Genomic DNA, 24869 nt, shown 5'->3' on the forward strand with positions numbered 1-24869 from the left:
ATAAAAACCTTTGATGAGAGCAACGTATGAGAATCTTGTTAAACCAAAAAGGGATCCTTTCCATAATTTTGTCAGACACTTGTGATAACAATCTGAGCCTGTCAGTGCCGCCAGCTCGCTCACTCAATACTGGACCAATTTCAAAAAATGTTCTCACAAAAACATGATAAAATCCATCTCTAAAATGTTAAAGCATTTTTCTGTTCACTCATTTGTCAGAATCAGAGTTACAAGACTCTGTCTGCACGTGCTGTCTTGACTAATCAGGGAGTTGTTGTTGTGATTCGGAAACTGTGGCTTTTTCAGAAGGGGAAACGTTTAGACTGGGACTCATCTCTGCACTTATCATACCTGAGCTGCGTCCACAAGTGTTTCGGGGTGGGACGTCTGCAGCGGTGCAGCGGCCGGCGTCCTAAAGACCTGAGACGCTTCGGGTGAAGTGAAATGCCTAAAGTGTGAGTCAGGAGGCAGCTGAACAACAACAAGCCGAGGAGGAAACAAGCCAGACTCCGATCACCCGCTGCTTCTGGAAAGAAGCCAAGCATCTTTAGAGTCCCAATTAACACCTGAATCCTTATAAACTATCCAGTGAATAAGTTTTCCTGATAAACAAGGATCAGTGCACTGAGCCAAACTGTGCCACCAAACTGCAACCATTTTTTGGTAAATTTCTCTGATTTAAAATACTTTTCATGCTAATTTATTTCACTTGTTTTAAATTTTGTTACTGCTACATTTAGTTTTTTGGTTGAAATGACCCTAACAGCTGAAATATTTTAGATGTTCTCCAACATTAACTTTCTTTAAAAGCAAAAAACATCACCTTTTGTCCAAAGATGATTTGATTTGTTTTTTTGTGGTTGTGTTTTTCCATTGTACTTGATGGTTTTAGTTTTTAGTAATGGCACTATGTTTGCATCTTTGAGCACTTTCTGTGAGCACACTGTCTCTCCCTGAGAATGAAATGTGCTATATAAATTAAGTTTTGCTTACTTAAAACTGTGTAGTATCGAACAGAAAGTACTTAAGGTAAGTCAAAATCTTAGATACTAGCATTTTGAAATGTTAAAACTATGAGATGTTAAATAAAACTCAAAAGATTTTGACTTACTATGTCAGAAGTTCAAAATCATAAGATACTTAGTCGGCATTTTGAAATGGGGACTCAAAAGTATAGAAAGTCAAAATTTTAAAATACTAATTTAAAATCATGTAATATTATGTCAAAATTAGGATTTTATGTAAAAACTATGAAATCAATGAATAAATCATGAAATATTAGTACATTTATGACATACAATTGAAAAAGATTTGCCATCCCACTATCTTGACATTATATTTTTATAAATGTGACCTACTACTAAATCAAAAAGTCTACTTTCATTTTCATCATGTCTAACTTTTCATCTAGTTTTTTAATGCCCTGGCAGAAATGGGCTTCCATAATCCAGGGTTACAGTAGCAGTAAAAAGGATTACTCCTTTACTTTTGTTTTGTTATTTCTGATTGTACGATCCATTAGTTAATTTAACTGGGAACAGCATGTCATAAAAAGATTAGTTCATCTAAAATCCCTCTAAAAACCATTTAAACTGCAGAGAAACCAGCATGTAAAACTGTTCCTGACTCTCATTTTTTGTGAGTTTGAGTTATGAATCATCTTATAAAACAGTGGTCTTTCCCCCCCAGAGGGCATCCAGTATCGGAGGTGAGGTGGTGAACGTATCAGAGAAACCACAGAAGGCTGACAAGGCGAGGATGAAGCTGCGGCTGCGGCTGCGGCTGCTGATGCCTCGGGTTAAAGAAAACCCGGAGATGTAACATGCATATTTTGATAAGTGCAGTGGAACATTCCACTCATTCTGCACCATAAATACATGAGAACGAGCGGCGACGCCCCTCAGAACGAGATCCCTCTTCTTCTCCCTGCAGCTGCTGCTACCACTGCGTCTCATTCAGTGGTCGGGCTCCTGTCACGTTTTCGCCGTCTCATGCTCACATCACCACATAATAGGCCTCGCTTGAGAACGTTTCCACTTGTCTGAAATGTTCAAGGGCACTTAGATGTGTTTATGTTTATCTTTTAGCGTCTTTGCAGACACAGAAAAATGCTAGATCACCCACATTACAAGCAACCAGCGGTGGAAAAAGTACCCAAATACTTGACTTAGATTTAGCAGCACTGCAGTGGAAAAATACTCCATTACAACCCAAAGTCCTGCAATTGTAAACAATTGTTTTCTCTCCAGCTTCAGGTATTTTCAAACAGTCAGTTGAAGAAGAATTGACAAAAGTGAGGAATGATGAAGGAAAAGAAATAAACAACGGAAGATGAGGATATAACATCATGTTTTGCAAGTAACTAACTCAACATAAATGTAGCCGAGTGCAAAGTACCAGCAGCTCTGTGACGCTGCACTAAGCTAAATGCTAACATCAGTATACTAATATGCTCACAATGTTAACGCGCTGATGTTTAGCAGGTAAAATGACAACGACAGTGACATATGACATACCAGTACAGCTGATGTTGCACAAGTCAGAGGATCACCAAAGTTATTACAGTTCATCTTGAGGGGACACATATTTTCACTCCCAACTCGCCACATATGGACGCTTGGGTTCAAGACTCTGTGTCACTTTTTAACGCCCTGAGTATTCATTAACGACATTTAGGGCTCCGCACTCTAGTTATCGATCATAAATATGCGACGTCCGGTTAAACTTTCCAAATAAAACTAGCAGGTAACGTTGTGAAACGGCGCAATTACATTGAGACAACTAAACTACCTGGTTAGAGTTAGGAAAAGGTCATGGTTTGGCTTAAAATAGCAATGTTATATATGTCAAAGTCTGGGTTCTGGCCCAACCCGTCCACCGCTACCACCTCCAGAATACACCCGTGTTAATGTAACAGTCCTTGTTAAACACATATATTTTGTGATGTGCTGACTCTATTATCTCTGTTACCCTGTGGCACATTCCACCAACTGCTACTGTAACTATGACTGCAAACACACCAGAGTTGAGTTTCCCCGAAACAGGAGACATTTTTCACCACCTGAGGTAAAATTAGAGTGAGTTAATGAGAGATAGTAAGGGACTTCAAGGCCTCAGTTGAAAAAGTAATAATATTTTAAAAAGGATGAACTTCAGGCAATGTTGTTTTCATTCCCAAAGGGACATGAAGCATTTGGGGAAATTAAGTGTAACTGATTTTTCCACATCTTGAGTTCAACTCAAACGCATTTAAATGACTTTTTGATATCATCTACCTGTGGCCATGAAATTCCACAGTTTCCTCAGAGAGCGACTTCCCTTTGACTTTCCTCAGATGGAAAATCCCATTGATATTCACAATATTCAGTGGACGCGGAGGCAACACGCAGACTGCAGGCATGTCACTTTAATTGACTGTAACGTGACTGCGTTGGTGTGTCCCAGAGCCAAAGGTTTTTCCATAAGCATGCTTAGGCAGATAATCGTGAGTTCACTAAACTTCACACAAAATTTACGTCTACACCACGTCCAAATTTACGTGCAATATATTTGCACAGAAGGAAGCAGGTAGTAAATCCTCAGGCTGCTGTTGCTTTGTGCTAACCAAAGACACGATAGAGAAAATGTTCAGAGCGGTTTCCTCTGAAATATTACTGTCAGAAATGTTCCTCCGGCAACCTCACTCACATCTTGTTTAGTGGATTATTGGAGCACCACAGGCTGCAACAGGATTTAGTGGCCATGTAAACAAACACACTGCCAGTCGGTCAAACTTACACTCCTCCCGTCACCTCGCCAACTTTAGCTGAACCAAAAACTTCCTGTTAGTTAAGAAGCATATAAAATGTGTTTGCTAAATAGTTGCACAAAAAGAAGACGAAATAGAGAACGAACACGTGTCCCAGATTGGTGTGCTTTGTTCCTGTGCACATGAATTTCATTTTGGTTCAGACCCAGCGTATGTACAGTATGTTGAGCAGTTGGAAGTTGCGTAAGGTTCACAAAACGTTCTAGTGTTACCCACCTAAAGGTCAGGTGATGTGATGCCAGCATTTTCACTGTTTGTTCAATGAACTGCAACCCACCTGTTTTGTGTGCAGTGCAGCTCTGAGGATTATAAATGGCATTTACTCAAGTTGCATGAAAACGTTTAATGCGTAATGACAGCAAAAATGGTTTCTCTCGGCTACAGGTAGACAAACATGTAAGGCAGTAGATAGGAGATGTGGCTGTTTGTTTTAAAACTCATGCTGATTTTTCTTTTCAACCAATCAGTTTCCTTGACTTGAGATCTGCACGACAAGTACTTGAAAAACTAGATTTGGGGCGTGTTTGCACTGGCTCCTCTGAAAAACTCTGCAATCTACAGTTACCTATAACATCCATCTATGTGTACATCCACAAAGATGTTGACATGTATCTTCGTAAGAGAATAATTTCAGTTTAAGTGCCCCAGTCATACAGAACATGGCACAGTGTATTCAAGAAATGTATTTATATCATTGACATTTAATAAATCCTACATTTTAATAAATTATATAAAAATATATCAAATGGAATGGTGCAACATAGCTAATATGAATGTTCCTCCATTTGGGGCAATTGAGCAAACATTTGTTAGTGTCAACTATTCAGGAACAATTTCCTGAAGGTGAACTTTAATTTGCTAACACATTCTCACTCGTCACATATTGACAATTAGTCAGAGACTAAGACCCATTGGCATTGCTTTTTAACTTCCTGAGTACCCCTTTATTGTCATTTTTTGACGTGTAGGGCTCCGCCAATTTAGCATCAATACATATGCAACGTCTGGTTAGACTTTCTAAATAAAACTACTGGTTAATGTTGTGTAACGTTGTCAAATCTCGCAATTGGTTAAGTTAGGTACATGGTTAGGTTTAGAAAAACATCCTGGTTTGGCTTAATATAACTACGTTACTTACGTTATGTTACATTATGTTACTTACGTTACGTTACTTATATTACGTCACATTACATTGTTACTTACGTTATTCTACATTATATTATATTATTTACGTTACCTTAATTACGTTACGCTACAATACATTACGTTACGTTACATTACGTTACGTTACATTGTTACGTTACATTAGTGTTACGTTACATTACGTGTTACATTACATTATGTTACGTTACATTGTGTTACGTTACATTGTTTTGTTACTTTACATTAGTTTACTTACGTTACATTACGTTATGTTACATAATGTTACGTTACGCTACATTATGTTACATTACTATACATTAGATTTACTTACGTTACATTACGTTTACTTACGTTACATTACATTATGTTACATTACGTTATGTTACATAATGTTACGTTACGCTACATTATGTTACATTACTATACATTAGTTTACTTACGTTACTTACGGTGTTACGTTACATTACGTTACATTACATTACATTATGTTACGTTACGTTACATTGGTTTACTTACGTTACATTACATTACGTCACTTACGGTACGGTGCGTTACTGACGTTACATTACATTACGTCACTTACGGTACGGTGCATTACTGATGTTACATTACATTACGTCACTTACGGTACGGTGCATTACTTGTTATGTTACGTTACTTACAGTCGAATAAAAACATGACACAAATTTCACTCGGGAAACAAACACCTGTCTCCTGCGAGAAAGTCTGTTTTCCGGCCCACCCACCCACTCGTCCACCTCGTTTCATGGACTTGAATGTTTAAAAACAACGCTACATGGCTTCCCCCAGTGCGTAACATTACATTACGTAATGTAACGCTTGGTGTGACCACGCAGCTTCATTTTTTAACTGATTATCTAACATTTATTAAATATTTTTATATCTAGGTAGACATAGCTTATATTGTTGAGCTAGGTCTTGCAAGCTCACCTGATGTTTAGCAATATGAAGGATGCTGTTTAGTATTTGTTGTTGTTTTTTCATTTTAAACCCTGTCTGCAGGCCACATGCAATCAAGATCTGAACTACAGAGGGGAATGACAGTCTGACAAGCCAAGAGCTCCTGTTTCACTGCAGTTTCCAAACCCTCCCTCCAGGCAACAGGTACTGTACCTTGTCACAAACTGTAAATGTATGATTGATGATTCATAACCGCTTCTACTCCTGAAACAAATTAGATCTGCTTCTCTTTCGCCATAAATCAGCAGAAAAAGCACACTCAGTCCTGCTCATGTGTGTGTGTGTGTGTGTGTGTGTCAGAGCCCACCACTGTGTCAAAACACATAACTGTTTTAGCTTTCCAAACTTGATGTTCACTTGAGGTAAGTGTGTGTCATGCAGCATGGCCCCCGGGGCTCTATTCATTAACATTCCTGTGTTTTGTGGTGGACGTGCTAACGCTGAGCAACATGATAAAACAGCTCTCTTGTGTCACCTGACAACGCCACAAAGTCCGCTCTATAATTGTCTAACTGAACTTAATTCCTGTGCACGCTTGATTCTTTGACAAAACATACTCATCTAACCGCCTTCCCCTGTTGGATTTGTGCTGAAAAATGTCTGGACTGTGTGGCTGTTTTTTGTTTTTACGAAACCACAGCTGAATGTGTCTCAAGCTGCAGCTCCTCGATTGGCCACTAGATGCTAGAGTTGACTCCAAGAACACTCAGAAGTAAATAAGGAAAAACTCAACTTATTATGCATTTAATGCTCATTAAATTTCTTCTAACTGGCTTTTGTGGCAATTTTAGACAATTATCAATAATACAATTATTAATAAAACAACAATATATTAACACCTGGCTGCTATACAGGACATGAAAGCTAAATCTTAGTGGGGTTTAAAGTCTGTCAAATTTGTATCTGCTACTTTACCAAACACTAACATTAAAGATAAAACAATTATTATTTAGTTATAGCCTAATAGGAGCTGTATTTGTTGTTGCAAACACAATTCTAGTGGACATGTGAGGCTGTACTGAGCTGAATGCTAATGTCAGCATGCTAACATGCTCACAGTGACAGTGGATAATGTGCCGATGTTTAGAAGATTGAATTTTTAACATGTTCACTATCTTAGTTTAGCGTGTTAGCATGCTAATATTTGCTAATTAGCAATAAAAATAAAGTACAGCTAAGACTGACTGGGAATGTTTTGTAAGGATTTAGTCTCTTAACATTCCAGCGGCCTGCCCGCGGGCCGTCCAGGTCGTGTTAGCTTCATACACTTTTTGAAAGCTAAAATCCTTGTGATTGACCCATGTAAACCATTTCAAGATACGATCACCACAGCGGGTACAATCAGCGCCTCTGTCAGACCAGCCAGTACAATGAAAAGTGACGCGATTCACCTATGAAGCCTCACAGTAACTTAATCCACCGATAATAGATTATAATCCAACAAACATGGTCTTGTTACGTTGTCAAAGGTCCAGACAATCCAATCCAGTAAAAACATTTAATTCAAAACACATTATTCCCTCAGTAAACCGTTTCATATCTGCCGGCAGATGTGGCTCGTATGTCATTATAACCGTAATAACTCCGATTTGAACGTAAACAATTACGATATTTTGTATTAAAATTAGCCTCTGAACTCTAACCTTTCGATTTACAGCTAATTCGCCCCAATAGGAGCTCACATGTCCCTTTCACAGCCTTCAATAGCCAACGAGAGCCCACGCTGTAAAAAAGGGCCAGCCCCTATTATTTTGTGGGTTGGCCGAGCCAGTTGCAAGCAATTGTGCTGATGACTGGCACTTCGTGTAGCCAATAAAATTCTGAAAATAACAATATACAGCTTTAAGTAGCAAGTTCATGATCTACCAGCGAAAAATCACATCTGCGTCGAGCTACCGGCTAATACAGAGCGATGCAGCAGCAGCCGCCTGCCGCCAAGGGGCATACACTTGGAAAGACCTGTGTAAAATAGTCATTTTTCATGGTATTGGTATGAAATTTAAACTAGGATTAGGTAAAGCTTTATGCCTCCAGCTCATAAGTCCCAGCTGTAGTTGTCTGCATGCATTTGTTAGCAAGCATTTTCAAGCGGAAATGAAAAATACATTAGTTTGTGTGTTTAAACTTATATTAATCAATTCCAGTAGCACTTACAATCATTCTGACTTTTGGCTTAGACAATCCAGAGTGTTATCTTTCAGAGAAGCCCAAAACCAGGCAGATACTCCAAATGGTTCAAGAACTACATTCAATTTACTTTGGATATGCCTTGAATAGGCGTTTTGCATGAATTTTACAGGACTGTTAAGAGGTTAACCTACACTTAAAATTGAAATGTTGACCTGGTGATGTCGCTAGATGAAACAACAGATTCAGTGCGTTGAACTAAGGTGCTATGGGGCTCCCTAGTGCGTTACAGACAAACGCCAACGGGTCTTGACCATGCGTCCATATGTGACGACTTGGGAGTGAGAACGTGTTGGATGAAAAGTCAGAGGATAACCAAAGTTGCTGGTGGTGCTGGATAAAAGGCCAGAGGAGCATCAAAATCGTCAGGATTCATCCTGTGGTGACCATGAATATCTGTAGAAAATTACACAGCAATCTATCCAGTATTTGTTAAAACCACACGACTAGCATTGGGAAAAAAAAAATCATTACATTATTTACAGCTTTATTTGGCTGCTCAGATTCTGTCACCTCCACAGCAGAACATTCAACACTTCTTTCTTAGTGCAGTCAAATTTCTTTTACTTTTCTCTGTCTTTGTTTTGTCTCCATCTCTGTTTCTCTCCCTCATTCCTGAGTAGCAGCAGACAATGTCAGAGTTGACTCATGCGTTCATCAACTGTCAGATTAAGGGGCGACTGTTTTCTCTCTGAAACATATCATTTCACACCACTTAACAACAACATTTCTGTGTACTTAGGCGGACACTTAGTGGATTTTATTAAGGGCAATTATACTTTTGATGGATGTCTGCATTGCGGTGTCGTGTACCGCTGAGTGATTCAGACATTTATTTCCCTTTCAGTCTGATTTCTTGTTAGCTGTCGATGATGTGAACATGTTCACAGATTCATGCTGAGGACTAAAAAGCCTAAATCAAGTTGTGAGTTTCCTTAAATGCTAATTGCTAACGCTGCACCGGTTGTAGTCGATTGCGCCTCTCCTCCCAATCATGGAAGGGTGTGACCCCAGAGGTCAAACACTTGACCCTTGAAGTCCTGCCGAGATTTGCTTAGGTATAATTAGGCCTTTTAAGAGCCTTTGTATGCCTGAATGGGCACACATAGAGCTCTACAGAATGGCCTGTTCTTACTCCCAGCCCTGAGGAAAGAACTTCACCAGTCACTGATGCATGTACACTGATTTTCACTAGGGCGTAACTGTTTCCTGCATTTATATACATGTATATCATCTATCAATAAACACATTTTGATGAACTTGTTTGTCATCCTTTCCATAAAAATGGTGGTTTCCCAAACATAATAACCAGTACACTACGATACATTATGATAAATAATGTTATATTAAAAACTCTATCCTACAACCCAATCAACAATGGACCTTTAAACTTAATAATTGCCTACAAAGAGAAGTGTCTTTTACTGCATTATCTTGGACTGGTGTTCAATTCTAGCATCTTTTTTATTATTTACATACAGGTTTCACAGACAGAGGTTGAGCCTCTACCTGTAAATCTTGAATTGTTGTTAGCAAGCTTTGGTAACGTTACTGTAAGTGCTCTTGCGTCGATTGCTGTCTAGCTTTGTTGGCTAGATTGCCACCCAGAGAGCCGGAGCCGGGCAACACAACCGGGCTCAGCGGCCTCTGCGGACATAACGTTAGCTAATGGCAGAGGCAAAGAGACCAAAGAGGATGTTGACAGAACAAGAAGAGAAAAGGCTGCATGACAGACAGCGAGCTGGCCTTCTTTCTGGTGAACTAGTCAGTAGAATTAGTCTTGTGTTGCTTGATGTTTGGCTGTTAGCAAAGTTGTCAACTTGGTAGTTGTTTTTATCGTAAATAATGTAATCACAACAAATGCACATGTACAACTGTCCTTATTTACGACAGCAGAGAGTTACACTCTCAACTGTAGATGTGCTAAAATCGTAAAAGACACCATATTCTTACACAATGAAGAGTCAAACATATATTCCTTAAATTTAACTATTGTATAAGCACTTGTCCATGTTGGTAAATAACTTAGTAACAACAAATTTAAAGTAAATAACTTTAATAATCTGTAAAATGTATTTAAATCAATCTTTTAAGTCAAATAAAGCAAATTGTTCCGTAAACTAAATCCTAAATATCATCCAGTTTCCATTGAACCTGCATTAAATCACCAATTTTGTCATCATGGCTATTTTAGATTATATAGCTTGCTTCATTGTAGATTGATATGTAACTCTAAGTATCTGGGAATGCCCTCTTACACTAAAGTTGGTTAAAATGTTAACAAAGTAGAGTCTCGACTACCCCGCGACCCCGTACACAGGATAAGCAGTTGACAAATGGATGGATGGAGTCTCAACTAGGGCCTCTGTGTGTGGAGATGATGACACCATAATGTTAAACTGTATATCAAATCTGACACGAGACGATTAGCAAACAAGTGGGAAAAACACGTCTGACGACAGCTTCTCTGCTGATAATTACAAGTAGGGGATTTTTGTGCGCTTCAGCGTTTCCCCTGGGTATCATGAAATGACAAAAGGTGTCAACACATGCGGGCAAACATGGCAGAAAAACCACCAGTATCAGCCGCACAAGGTAATTGTGGATTTTTCAGGTGAAGAGAAAGAACAACAACAGCTGGCTGTTTGCTCGCTATGTTTGATGCGATCTTTGCAAAAGTTACCCCTTCAGTGTGTTGTAACAGACTCCAACTCATACGACTTTTCAGTTTCAACATTAGTGTCTTATTTCTGACTTACTTTGGACATTTAACTCCAGGAACTGCTCTCAACTCTCATCCCTCATTAGTGGTGATGGCGCAATAGATGAGACACATGCTTTTGTTGTGACTGACCCGGGTTCAATTCCCCACTGCGACCCGTCCACCCATGTGTCCCTGAGCGAGACACTTAACCTCTCGTTGCTCCAGAGGCGTGCCACCTCTGACATATATAGCAATTGTATGTCGCTTTGGATAAAAGGTAAATGTAAATACCACGACAACAACAAATCCATACAATTGTGAATAAGAAATTTATTTTTCAACAATTACAAAGAACAATATATTTCAAAAGCATATTCATATGTTACATCGACTGTACAGGGATCAGATGACGTGTGCTTTACTCTAAATGATTCTGTAACGAGAGCTAACAAAGAAAGAAAAGAAAACTAGGAATATTTAAGTAATTTGATGAAAAAATATGAAATATTCCATGTCTAGGTACAAAATAGAAAAGAGATTAAGCTGATTATGGACTGATATTATACCCTGATACAGTGTTTAGGCCTCTTTTAACTGTCACAAAGTCATTTACAACTACAAAAACGTGGCGGCGTTGCCGTCTTTCAATAGCTAAACCTCTTGGCCTCTTTGGTTCCATGATTAGGTATAATACATTTGAACAGAGCTCAATTTTGCTTCTATAAAAATAACTATTTTTTTCAATGGCAGTTTCTATTTATTTCATTTTTCTTATAACTAGTTACGCAGCTCCTCAGTGCAAATATTCTAACAACCATTCGCTTTGAAGAACAAGCGAAATATTACAGTGGCAGGCAAAGTCGTGGTCGAGCGTCGGGCAGAAGGCGGGAAGAGGTGAGATAGTGGACTAGTAAAATAGCAGGTCGCGGAAACGTTTAACCTGAAAATGTCAAAGTGATGTAAAAGTGACTGAGGCCTGAAACTGTGTCTCAAAGTGTGTTTCGGTGCCGAACAGGCCATGATGGGAACTCCACGGGGACACATTCATTAAGACACCACAATCACTATTCATGCATCACATTTGGGTCAATGTTAGCCCCATTTAGCCTCCTTTTATATTTCAGAGGTTTAACTTGATGATTAAAAAGGAAACTTTGAGAAAAAAAAACAGATTATTCAATAACACTGACTGAATCTTTAAAAACTCGTCCATCCAGCCAGATGACAGCTGAAAGTGACAAATCACCTTCTTGTCTTGTACGAATAAGAAAAAATAAAATACATTAAAAGCTTTTGATCCCCTAAAACAAATAAAGGTCTACTTGCGAGCACTTGTCATAGGTTTTATAAGCCTTGGTTTTGTTTGAATAATGTTTTTAGGAGTAAAGAGGTACCATTATCTAGTAAATATTAAGAAAAAGCTCAGAAGATTAAAATGATTTTGTGTAGCAAAGATATTTTTGGAATGCTTTTATGGGTGTGACGAGATCTCGCGAGATTAAATTGTGACGAGATATCTCGTCAGGTAAAAAGCTGTCTCGCCAGACTCACGCAATTGACATTTTTCATGCTGTAAGTAAAGCCACACATTTATCTTCTCACATAGTGAAATACAAATGTATAACTGATAAGACAGACTCGCAGAGATAATCAACTCAGCTGATGCCACACCGGCGGACGCCCTGATCGCAATCAACCGCAGACAGCCGTGACGAGTGGTAACATAGCTGGTAGAGTTTTGCAACATAAACATCTAAAAAATGAAGCGCAGCCTGCTCTGTTTGGGACTGTGAGCTGCACTTTATCAGAGCAGCTGAAGTTAACGTGTGCGGATTTGTGGTGAGATTTCTGCCTGATCACAAGTCTTTCTGTTGCTTTCGGTTTCACATGCAGTCCCAAACTGCGTCAGTCAAACGGTTTGAAGGGGATAACGTTACTTCCAGCAGATCAATAACGTAATGCACAGCAGAGTAAAGGGCAGGTAGACCTCTCATCAAATGATCTCTGTGGGAGATTCTGAACGTGCAGAAAGTTTTGAACATGAGCAGAAAAGCTGCTGAAACACAGGAGCTATTGAAGTCCAGCAGTTTATAAAAATTTAATAATTTCTCATTGAGGTGAAAAGGTGGCACATTTGAAGAGGTTACTTCCCCAAACAAAGACAAAGAGGAGGGAAGGCTAAATCATGACTCAGCAGGGATGATGTTACATGTGGAAAGCAGCACAGAATGACATATATATATTATGAATAAATGAATTTTGAATGGTCACCTGCCACCTGAATTTTGTGTTTCTCTTTATGTAAATAAAATAAAAAATCACCATAAACTGGAAAAATTCATCAGAATGCAGGAATTAAATTGTTTCATCTAATTCAGCATTAAAGATTTCTTAAAAATATTGTTAAAATCTCATCTCGATCTTGTGAACCCAGTCTCGAATCTCGTGTGTCTCGTCACACCCCTAAACGCTATACAGAATGGACAGAGAGATGTGTCACTTCCAGCTGCCATCTTCGTTTGTTTTGAACAATACAGTTTTCAAATGCATAAACATCAGCTTTATCACGCAGCAGACGCAATACTTTTCTAACCCTGTCGCCAACTAATTTGATTTATACACAAGTTTAGAAAGAAATGTAATGCGACCCGGATAATGATTCATATCAACATAATAGTTTGAGCGTAGTGCTACATGGACTGGATCCAGGCAGCAATTCCATTCCCTTTAGAATATATTTACCAAAACCATTTAGTAGAATATAAACATAACTTTCAAGAGACAGGGTTGAATTTTCCTTCCAGCTGATCGGAGAGGATTTCAGAGCTGTTTTCAACAGTTGTAACGATTGTCAGATGACTTGCTGGGTTTCTCAAACATTGATTTTTAATTCATTTTGAGTGGAGCTATCAAGTACAATACTTCATTATCTACTACCAGAAACACACACACAGGACAGCATTTAGTTGTCTGTCTCCTCATGCCTCCTAGCCAAAACCCATCCTGCCCCTGCTTGCCACACATTACGTTTCAAGTATTGGTGATAGTTTGTCAGAAGAGCTTAAGATCAGCCTGTCTGGAATATGGGTAAATACTATACATTGCATAGCTCATGCGGCACTTATTTCTTTTAGAAGGACTGTGGGCAACGATGCGCCTCATAGGGCTCTTTAAAGGCATTTCTATCTGCAAGTGCTATCAAAGTGTGAAGTGCAGAGCAGCACCATCACTAAACTAAGCAATATGGCAACTTTTCACTTTCACTGACTGAAATGAGAGATACGTTAAACCTTTTTTTGATTTGAACAACTGGAAGGAATCGAACCTTCCCGTTCGAGGAGAAGTTGAAGGGAGGTTTTGCTTGCAATATCCAAACATTAACAAAAATGGATAAACGCGAGGTTATTCCTGATTTCCATTCCACCATCTTCATATGCTACAATAGAGTACTTGTTAAACCCATACCAAGAGTAGAAGAAAACATCCTTGGAAAACTGTTTTTACTTTAATGATACAAAGACCAAGGGGAAGTGGTTATTTCAAAACCACGAAATAAGTTTACTTGGTAGAATTATTTAAAGTTTGGATGGTACATCAGATTTTGTTTGGGACTGAGCAGAGCTGGACATGATTTGTGTCTCACAGTCCAAAATCAAAATCTTACTGTGGTTCATAGTGAGTGTCTGAACTTAAAGATATTAATTTGATGGAACTGATTACTTTGGTGCACAATTTTGTAATCTGAGGGAAGATGTTGTTTCAAGGGAAAGAATCAAGTAATTTGAAGTTGCAAATTCCTAAATTTAGGGAAATAAATAAGAAAAATTGGGCGCACAAATTAGTAATTTGAGAAATAGATTTGTAATTTGAGGAGAGGGACAGAGAAACAACCACCCAAGTTAGGGTTGGGTTTAGGGTAGATAACAGTTAAAAAAGCAGTACCGAGAATGAAGATAATGGAAAGAGAATAATCCAGAGCTGTGAAGAGATGCAGATCAGAAACACAACTTCAAAACAGTTTTAAAATTCTCAGGTGCGCCACCTCATATTGGCAAGTCTACCTTTTAGTTGTTACCTTCAAGGGTTATTTTGCGGTTTGGTGACAGCGCCAGTGTAACAGAAACCTTGCTGAAAAGTCTCTACAGATAATGTTGATAATGTCTGTTTCCATCCGTTTCTGGAATGCGTCCAAATGTTCATAGCATCTTGAAGCGGGTTTCATCCCGGGAACAAAGTTTCTCTAAGACGTAGTGTAAATGTGAGTCCTGGCCAGAAGTGCTGTGCGTTGATGAAGTTTGACAGGTGTATTAACATTTTCAGTGCTTGTCCCACGTGTTTGTGCACACTGCTCTAAAAAGAGGCATAGTTGAATCACCACAACCTTCTGACTCGTGTAAGGCTCCCCACACCTCCTTGGAAGGCGATTTGTTTTCACGTTCAAGGTTGGGTTTATGTTCTACACATGAAGAGTTTAATTCCAAAACAAGACACTCACTTCTAAACAAGTGGTAACTACTCTAACAACGTGACTGAAAAGTCAGTGACAGTAAAGGCTAGTAGGTTACATAAGTCTTGAACACTTTAGCAAACCAGATCCCCGCCTATCTTAGAGATATTTAATGAAGAACTGAAGGGATTGATTGTTTTCCAAAGTGGATATTTAAAGATTTGGAAGAGAACTCTTCATGTCGCTTTGAAGGAGACTGAATCATTTCTAGACAGAAACAGTCTTCTACTAGAGAATATAATGAAATATATCAACAAACATAAATATATATACAAGTTTTTGTGCAGGCATACATGAGAGTGTGTAGATATGTGTGGATGAGGTTGCGCGAGCGCATGTTTTCTCCATCGTCCATAAATATTCTGTTTCTATATTCATTTTCTTGTTGTAATCTTGTGAATCTGTTTACAGTTTTCAGTTCCACTTTAAATAAACAACAACAAAACGTACTCAAGCACAGCCACACTCCTCCACGATCATGTTGGGAACGTCCCGCTTGACGATGTTGTACTCGTCATCGAAGTAGAGCATGGACATGGTGCTAAGCTTGGTGGGAATGCAGCACGAGTTCATGGAGCCCGGGCTCATCCCTCGCATGCGGTACTGGTTCACCACCGCTGTGTGGAAGGAGGAGGCTGAACCGGGGACGCCTGCCATGTAGGCTGGACAGTTCCCCTCGCAGTAGTTCCCAAAGTAGCCAGACGGCGCGATGATCCAGTCGTTCCAGCCGATGAGCCGGAAGTCTATGTAGAACTGCTGGCGGCAGCACAGGTTGCTGCTACCGTCACACTCCAGCCCCCTCTTGCGGATCCGGTGTTTGTTGTCAACCTGCTGCGCCTGCACCACCAGGAAGGGCCGGTGGGAGTCATCGTTGTGGTTGAGCAGGATGGGCACCACGCCGTCTGCCTCGCAGCCCTCGCAACGCACATCCAGGTTCTGGCGCCGGTCGCCCTTCTCAAACACCAACCGGACGGCGTCGGTCAGCATGAAGGTGTGCCAGCCACTGCGCTTCAGGTCAACCCGTTTCTCCACCAGGTTCCACTTGCTGCTGAGGCCGGGCTCCTGGTAGTATACCTTCACCGTCACTTTCCGCCTTGGACGCACCTCCAGAGGAGACGGCAGAAGCTTGAAGTAGAGCCAGAGGGTGGCCTGCGTCACGTGCAGGTTCTGGTTCCCCTCACTGGAGATCTGGAAGAAGAGGCTGGACTTGGATGTCACCATATCATCTGAGGAACAAAAAAACACATCAGAGCATTTGATTATTAATAAAGTAACACTACAGAAATCTGTGAACCAGAGTCTATGCCATGTATTACTTAACTGACTTTTGAGATCAATCCACTTGTGAAGACTTTGAGAAAACAGCAAAAAAACTGAACATCTGTAAGGACTGGAGGAAAACGTGACGTGGGAACAACTTAAAGTAAGACAACAAGCCCAGGCCTCCCCTCAGTTCAGGGTGGCAGCGCAGATCCTGCGGACTGTGACAGGAAGGCGTTGGGCGCAGGGCCACTTGGCCTCCAAATCGGCCCAAATATGGGGGGGAGGGAGCTTAAGAGAGCGGCACACAAAGATTCAAAGGCTTTGCGTTGAATGCTGCCTGAAAATGAGATCTTATGGAGCCTAACTGTCCGCACAATGAGGCCTGAGAGCGCGTCGCAGGGCCAGGCAGCGTGGGAGATGCAGCAACAAACTGGAAGAATGAAGATGCAAGAAAAAACCATTTACATCACATTAGCTGGTTCTCAGAAACCGTGGCCGCTCCTGCAGCAGACTGCAAATGGTCAGAGGCTTTTTATTTGGGCACCATCAGCTCATTTGTGGAATGATTAAAAGGTTTGGAGGGAATCTGAAATTCAGCTTTCAGTCTCAATAAAGTCAGAGATTCGTTTGTACAGATTTTCCCCCTCCTGTTTCCTTTTCCCACAACTAATGAGTTCCATAAACTGCAGCAAAAGAAAATATTGTTTTTGTGCTCTGTATGTATTTGCTATTCATTTATTGGGCTTGTGGGTTTGATTGTGTGCCTTTCTGCAAGCCAGTGCTCCCATTAAGGCAGGACCAAGTTTTGATCTTGAACGGAGACATGTAAATATCTTGAGAGTACTGGGTAATTGATGGTGTAGTGACTCGCCACACTCAGGACTAAAAGCAAACGGCCTCCTTAATCCACAGTTTTTTACATTTTAGGTACTTTATCTTGAGATGCTACAGATGGTTCAGTGGCTGTTATTTGGATCAAACCTGGTCCCTCTAGCTTTGATTTTATTTTAAATAGTTCACTTTCTGCTTTTGTAAACACGAGTGCTACAGAGCTGCAAGACAAACACACAGAAAAGCTGATTGACAGCTGTCAGGTGAAGAAAAATTAGAGTCAATCATCAGCGCCGACTGAGAGAAATTGAGATTGACAGTTAGTGGGAAATCAGAGCGTAAAGGACACAGAGTCCAGCGGATGAACTTGAGACTTCATGGTTTTTACCAGGAAAAGACCAAACCGCACATCGTAAAAGCTTTCATGAATTGGCTGCAGGTTGCATCAGTACTGTGTTACATAACAGACATTTACAAAAATATCAAAGATTATTAAAAGTTTTAGAGGGAGCAGACTTTCTTTGGCGATCATCAAAGCTAGCGCTGTGCTTTTTAGCGAGCCTCCACATGCGTTACCTCATCCATCACGAGAGGAGGTAATCTCTGAGTCATTACTCAACAGCTCGGATGCTAGATCACACTCTGCTGCGCAACGGGCCTGCGAGATTAGAGCCCCGCTGTCACCCAGGCAGGATAAAAATCAAGAACGATAACATCAAGTGCCTGGAAAATAAAAACAAAGCTGAGCTGCAGGTGCAGATTTCACAGGTGGTACCTGTTCATCTGTCAACACATATTCCATGAACCTGCTGAAACCGTGACTTGCTCTCTTATTCTTAACTATAGGAATCAAAGCGACATCTCAAATGCCTGTAATGATATAAACAATGCTCAGCTGGAGGAGTCTGTGTAAGTTCCCTGAATGTGTTGGCGGCTGTTGGGGAGTGGCCGCTTTACAGTGTGATGGAGGAGGATGGTTAACTGATGTCTGAGGGAGAATTCATTTGTCACAGACGGCCAGCTGCATTGTCTGAGCTGCTGATGAAGACGTGGTGGATTCCTCACATGAACTCCCAGACGAAATAAATGGGGTCGAGTCAAGGAAGGCAACCAACTATGGTTTTTTAACATCCAATGGCTCTGCAGAAAACCTTTTCTGGTATCAAAGCAAAGCTGTCATTTATATTAAGCGGTCAAAAAGTGTGAAAACATATTGCTACAACAATATAATTCGTCGTGCATTGACAAAGAGAGACAGCAGCTGTTCTAACTGGCTTGATGGAACATCAGGCAAATATTTAGTTCTTGATTTCTTTCTGGTCACAGCCGCAAATGTTTAGTGAGGAATAACAGACAGATAAATAAACTGCACTGTGTTGCAGCAAGGATGCAATTGTGTAACATGCGAGTTACTTTAACTGTGGCTTCCTAAAACTTTGCTAATATAGTAAAAACCTACATTTAGGCTAAAATAAACTTTTGAACCAGACACACTTGGCACACATGATATATTTTCTGCATGAATGTTCATTGGATATCTGTGGTTACAAAAACGCTGACTTTGCCAAGATGTAGTTCTCGAGAAATCAGTGACATGACATGGGGAAGTGAAGTGGTTAAACGACTGGCACTAAATGCTGTAGCTGGTAAGACACGAGTTCCTTCCAAGAATATTTTAAAGAAGATTTCGGCAACTTTGGGGGAAGTTCACATCCTATAATTGAAAATCAATGCATGCTGGGTATTTTTGACACATGTAAAATAATAAAATAAAAGATTCAGTGTTTCTCATACAGTTGTATTTGTGCTGTGGTGAGAAAAGTAGGAATAATGCTTCATTTTAAATCTTTGCAATTTGCCAATATTTCCTGAAAAGAACCATGTAACCTGGTAATAACTGTTGGAAAAATAGAAACTGTGAGAGTTCAGTTGGTATTTGCTGATCTGCAGAAGAATTGCTTCATTTAAATAATGCTTGGAGAAAATATAATGGTTTTAACAACTAACTCAATAAATAGAGACTTTCTGGCGGACTGGGTTGTTGGAGGAACTTTGATTCATGACCTCAGTATTTCTAAAATCGTGGTCACAGCCCCTAAACCTGCATATTGTGCTTCGAGTGATAAATGCTAAATGCTAACAGCTCAGTTTCTTCCACATTGAGTACAAAAAGATGGCTTTGAAATTTTGCAGATCACTTTTTGCACAAGATTTGGAGTGAAATCTAGAAACTGGAAATTAGATTCTGTCACATGTCATAAAAAGTATGTGGTAAAGTCCCCTAAGGCAAATGTGTGATTTGGGTTGATATAATTTAGACTGACATGACTTGACTTTTCTAGATTTTGCATTTATGTTACATTGTTTATTTAAAATTATTAAAAGGTTTTACACATTTTAGTCTAAATTCTGTTAGAAAAGTTACTTCTCGACTACTTAAACCTCAGCTGACAAACAGTTATGAAGGTCCTGTCAGTGGCTGTTGTGGAACTTTTTATCATTTTACATGATCTTCCTCATCAGCAGAGGGAGTTTGCCCAGTTTCATCCTCAACTTTTAAGCCGACAAGAATGAGAGTTTTTTAAAGGCGCTCTGAAAAATAAAGGGACATTTGAAAATAGGCTTCCATGACAAATGGAGGAACTCCATCTGCTGATGAAGATCATGATATGTGATCAAAAGCTCCACAGACCACTTAAAAATTAGCAAACCCAAGTCTTGATTTTTACTGATTTCCCCAAACGTTGCATTCATGAAAAGTAAGCCCTCCAGACTACAAACTGAGCAAAACACTGTGATGATGCAGCAAACTAACATCACCACCATGCCCTTTAGTCACAGTGTGTTTTCATATAGAGCCTGCAGTTAGATCTCACACAAACACACACACACACACACACACACACACACACACTGTGAATTTAAATGGGGTGCCAGGCTGCAGGGTTCAGCCCGTCAATCTGCATTCAGGCTGCACGACGGCCGCCACAAAAGCTCTGACCTTATACTGAGGGGACTGATTCAACACAACCCTGCCATGTCACACACACACACATAAACACACACTATCCTGGATGTACACGCATGTATACGCCAACGCAGACACACACATCAATAACACACACAGAGAGACTCACATACAGACGTGACAGAGGCATAAAAGATCAAATCAAACACAAGCAGGGATAAATAACACTCAGGCACAAGACATAATGAACACACACAGGTTCAGAATAAGAGCTGAGTGCCGACGCGAAGCAGCGATTTGTTGATGTGGAAAGCAGATGTTTCCACGGAGCGCCGTCGCTTTCAGAGGCGAGCGGACGGACACACGTGGGCGAAGCAGGTGGTGTCGTTGATCATTTTCAGCCTGCTCCTTTCAGCCGGCCCTGAGTAAATTGTTCCTCAGAGCCTTGTCGCCGTGCCATGTCCCCGCTGACAGCCGCTCAGTGCCGGTAAAGCAGCCAACTGGCAAGCGGACGGCGCCGAGGTGGAAGGTCTGCAACACAGCGGCCACAGAGAGAAACATCTGAAACTAAAAGGCTCTCGGCGGGGAGCAAACCTCCGCCGACACCGAGCAAAGCTGCCCAAGTTCATGTTTGTGTGTGGTTGGGTTTTCTTGGAAAGTGAACACAACACTGGGGTAGAAGCCAGAAGTCCCAGATGTCCTACTTTCTCTTGAGTGCATGAACGCAGCCATGCTTAAAAATCCAAATCGTAATAATGAAAGAAACCCCCAAAATCTAATCAGCTCGTGCTTCAGTTCTCCATCCATCAAACTACATTCAAAATGTTCTCATTTCTTATCAATCTTTCTAGACGATGACAGAAAATCACAAGCTTTAATTTATCTTTTGTGTGTGAAAGATAGTCAGTCTAAACTCTCCACACAGCTGCCTCACAAGACAAACCAAACAAGACTTTATAGTAGCCTACATCAGCACTGGCTACTGGAGATTTGCCTTACTTAGGGGGGGCAACAGAGGCAACTAATGACAGACCAGGATGCATTTAATTGACCGCGTGCAAAGAAAGACAAAGCTCCAACAGCTGGAGCGTAAAAATAATATTAATACATCTGGAGCAAAAAAGACGCAGGGATCAGCTATGCACCGTCTCTGCTTTTATTCTGGCCCCTGTATCCACATCTGTTCAACATCCGCATGTTCCCTGGGCTTTCTCTCATTCAGTCAGTATATAAAGACACACAGAGCGGAGCTGGCCGGTGTGTGTCCCTGAGCAGCACCCGATTCGTCAGCTACATGCATCAAATATCATGTCAGGTTTTAAATTTCACGAGTACAACAAGTGTCCTGCGTCTTTTTATGAGCCTGCAGAGTCCGTTAAACCTTCAGCCGAGTGCCATGAAGCCACATCAAACTCACAGCCTGTTAAATCAGTCAGACCAGACGTGTTAAATTTAAGTTTTTCATTCATAAATCGATGCCACGTTTCCAGTTTGGAAAAACCTTTAGATTTGTTTCTAGTTCAGATCCTATCAGCTCTGCTCCCCCTGGATGCTTTGGCTTGTTCCACAGACAAAGCATTTCACCTTGAACCGAGTCCTGCATTTTAATAAAAAAAAAAAAAAAACAGAAGCAAAAGTCTAGGATTTCAGAATATTAAATGAAAATTTAACGTAATTTTGTAGAATAAATCGACACTAATCGAGACTTTCTTTGCTTTTTGTGGGTTGTTTTTAAGAAAATTTGTGAAAATGTATGATTTCATTGAAATCAGGTGGAATTCCCTCGTTAAAAGAAGTCAGATTTTTATGACTGCCCTTCAGAAAAACTTAAATTTAAGCCCCAACATTTGCATCAGTCTCCATCACGCACCTTTCTCCGCAAAGCTGATGATCTCCGAGCTCTCCTCCAGCACGTCGTTGCTCATCGGATGTCCGTCCAGGTTGGGGATCTCCACCCTCCCGTCCTCCCGCAGCTTCCCGGCGTGGAGCTTCCGCAGCGCCGTCACCATGGACGCCTTCGAGACCGGGTGCGTGATGTTGGGCCTCTCCCGCATCTGCAGCCGGCTCAGGATGTGCCTCTTCACCGCCTCCAGGAAGTCCACGTTCAGCCGGCCCGACTCGGGGTCCTCCGGCTGAGCGACGCCGCAGGACGCGCAGGTATTCCTGGACGCCGTGTGCGCCTCCGCCTCGGTCCCGGGCGCAGCGGTGCAGCTGATGGAGAGGACGCAAGCCAGGAAGAGTGCTAGTCGAAAGAGACAGCTACTCATTTTCTGTTCGAGGAGGAGTAGAATAACTTTGTCCCTCTTTTGTCAGTTAAAATCATAAAAAATGTGAACAAGCGAAACAAAAATCCTCTCAGTCCCGAGCTGTCTCCATGCGTAACGGCTGTCCGCTCAGGTCTGACGCACTTGGATGCCAGTCGGTGCAATTTGTGTCCATTCACTCGAAGATGCGTGTGCAGGAAATCTATTTATTACATCATTATTTGAATGTCTTTGGTCATCCTCGGCAGTCTGTCAGAAACGGGAAGCAGTCCTGTTTATTCCGGATTTAGGGGCTCTCTGCGTTGGAGCAGTTTCACACAAAAAGCATCACCTCTGTCAGCAGCAGCGGAAGAAAACGTGTCATGGTTTCATTAATCAGCATCTGCCCAGCTGGAAGTCCACCTTTAACATATTCCACCAACCGAGAACAACTGAATGCAAATCCCGCTTGGAACATGTTTAAAGTTCAGTCCATCATGTTCTTGTTCCACAGACTCAGAAAGCTCATCACCACCCTCACTTTGTTTTATTCTCTACATATATTTCAAACGCTTTTGCTCGTGACTCCCAGTGCGGTGCTGCCGGAGTGCCGATGCGCAATTAAGAAGAAGACGATGGGGAGGAGGAGAGGGAGGTGTGCCAGTGAGCGCACAGAGGAGCGTTTCCATTCTGGCGTCTGAGACTCGGGAGCAGCCACACACCGAAAACTTTTTTATATACAAGCGGGGGTCAAAATCAGGTGGGCGGAGCCAATGAGGAGAGAGGGGGAGAGGGAGAGAGAGAGAGAGGGGGGGGGGGGGGGGTTAATAATACTCCCTGAGGAGAAATCACTGAATTATTCCTGAAGGGATTCATATTGCACCGCACATGCCTGCTGAAGTGACTCATGGCAGATAGAAAACCCCATAAATGCAAAGTGCATCCTACCACCAAAAACTGCAGTTTATTCAGAATACCACTGCAATATCCTGAAGAAAAAGAGAGTAGGGTAGAACACATGGCAGCAGTTCTGCAGTCGCACAATACATTTAAAATAATCCCCTCCTGTTCAAAAGTAGCAGTACAACAATGTTGAAACACTCACAAGTCCTGCATTCAACGTGTTACTTAAGTAGAAGTACAAAACAGTATCAGGAAAATACTCAAATACAAGCAGAACACGTGAGAAGCATTTGGATTTACGTAAATTTGGGTAGTTTAATCTGTACCAAGGCCTCAGTTAATTATTTGTTTGTTTTGTGTGTGATATATAGGCCTAAATATGCAAAGTAATGATAGTTGTCAGATAAATGTAGTTAAAAGTATAATATTCAATCTGAAATGTAAGTTAAGTACAAGTACTTCACAGGTGCAGCTGCAGTACTCTTCTTTTTAAAATCAATGGCTCAACATAAAACCGTCAGACAGATCTTATAGATTTTGCTTCCTTCCTATAATAAGCACAAAAATGTGTGAAGTTTGGTTTAAACTCTACACATATAAAACTACATATCCCTACTCTTAATACCCCTTAATACAAACAGGCTAAAACCCTTTTTTATTCTCTTCCAATGCCAGTTTTTTGTGTGTATTTATTGCATATTTTTACTTTTAGACAAGAGATTTATGACTTTTTAAAGCATTTTTCTGTGTTTTTATAACGTCAAGCGTTCTTAAAAACTGTACATTTTTAAAGGGACTTTTGTTAAGTTTTGTTCTTGTGCCTGATTAAAGTGAGGAGATTACATATTGAATTTCTACAGTTAGTCTGACGTTTGTATGTCAAGACGTGGCCAAAATATGCCGACCATTATTTTTACCTCGAGAAATTTAAAGACAACCCTTTAATGAATGGATAAGATACCAATAAAAGTCAGTCAGTGTTACTTTCTACTCCCAGTGTTGATTTTGATGACTAATTACAACCACTGTAGTGATTTAGATACTTATAAACCTCCCAAACACCCAAATATGCAAATAACCTGAGCCCCTCAGTCAAATTGAACACAATCCGCAACAGCCCGGACTAATGAGTGTCTCCAGTTTGAGTTTACATGACGGCGACAACAACATTTGTTAGTAAAAACTCCAAACCAAATGAGCTCGTCATGACACGAGACATCCAGCAGCAGCAGCCTCTCTAGTCAAAGACCTGAGGTGACCTTTGACCTTTCAGCTGGTGATTATCGTAAGGCAAAGCAACATGTCAGGTGTGTTTCTTCCCCTCACATGAC

At 40.8% G+C, this 24869-nt stretch overlaps 3 protein-coding genes across 3 annotated transcripts in view; 1 reads left to right on the top strand and 2 right to left on the bottom strand.

The window, feature by feature from the left end:
• The window catches only part of LOC119910112 (nucleotide-binding oligomerization domain-containing protein 1-like), a 1078472-nt gene that overhangs the window by 775326 nt on the left and 278277 nt on the right, over positions 1–24869 (bottom strand). The window lies entirely within an intron of this gene.
• Positions 1–24869, top strand: part of LOC119881802 — a 727332-nt gene that overhangs the window by 493938 nt on the left and 208525 nt on the right. The gene's annotated exons all lie outside the window — the stretch shown is intronic.
• On the bottom strand, positions 13688–23321 carry LOC119909065 (inhibin beta B chain-like). Its single transcript, XM_038727149.1, has 2 exons — positions 22263–23321; positions 13688–16556 (listed from the first exon to the last, which is right to left on the bottom strand). The coding sequence occupies exons 1-2, from the start codon at positions 22657–22659 to the stop codon at positions 15781–15783; spliced, it is 1173 nt and encodes a 390-aa protein (XP_038583077.1). The 5' UTR covers positions 22660–23321; the 3' UTR covers positions 13688–15780.

The sequence above is a fragment of the Micropterus salmoides genome, unplaced genomic scaffold, assembly GCF_014851395.1.
Source record: "Micropterus salmoides isolate LMB-PRFRI ecotype aquatic unplaced genomic scaffold, ASM1485139v1 Ms_hic_scaffold_1, whole genome shotgun sequence".
In the NCBI taxonomy this organism is placed as follows: Eukaryota; Metazoa; Chordata; class Actinopteri; order Centrarchiformes; family Centrarchidae; genus Micropterus; species Micropterus salmoides.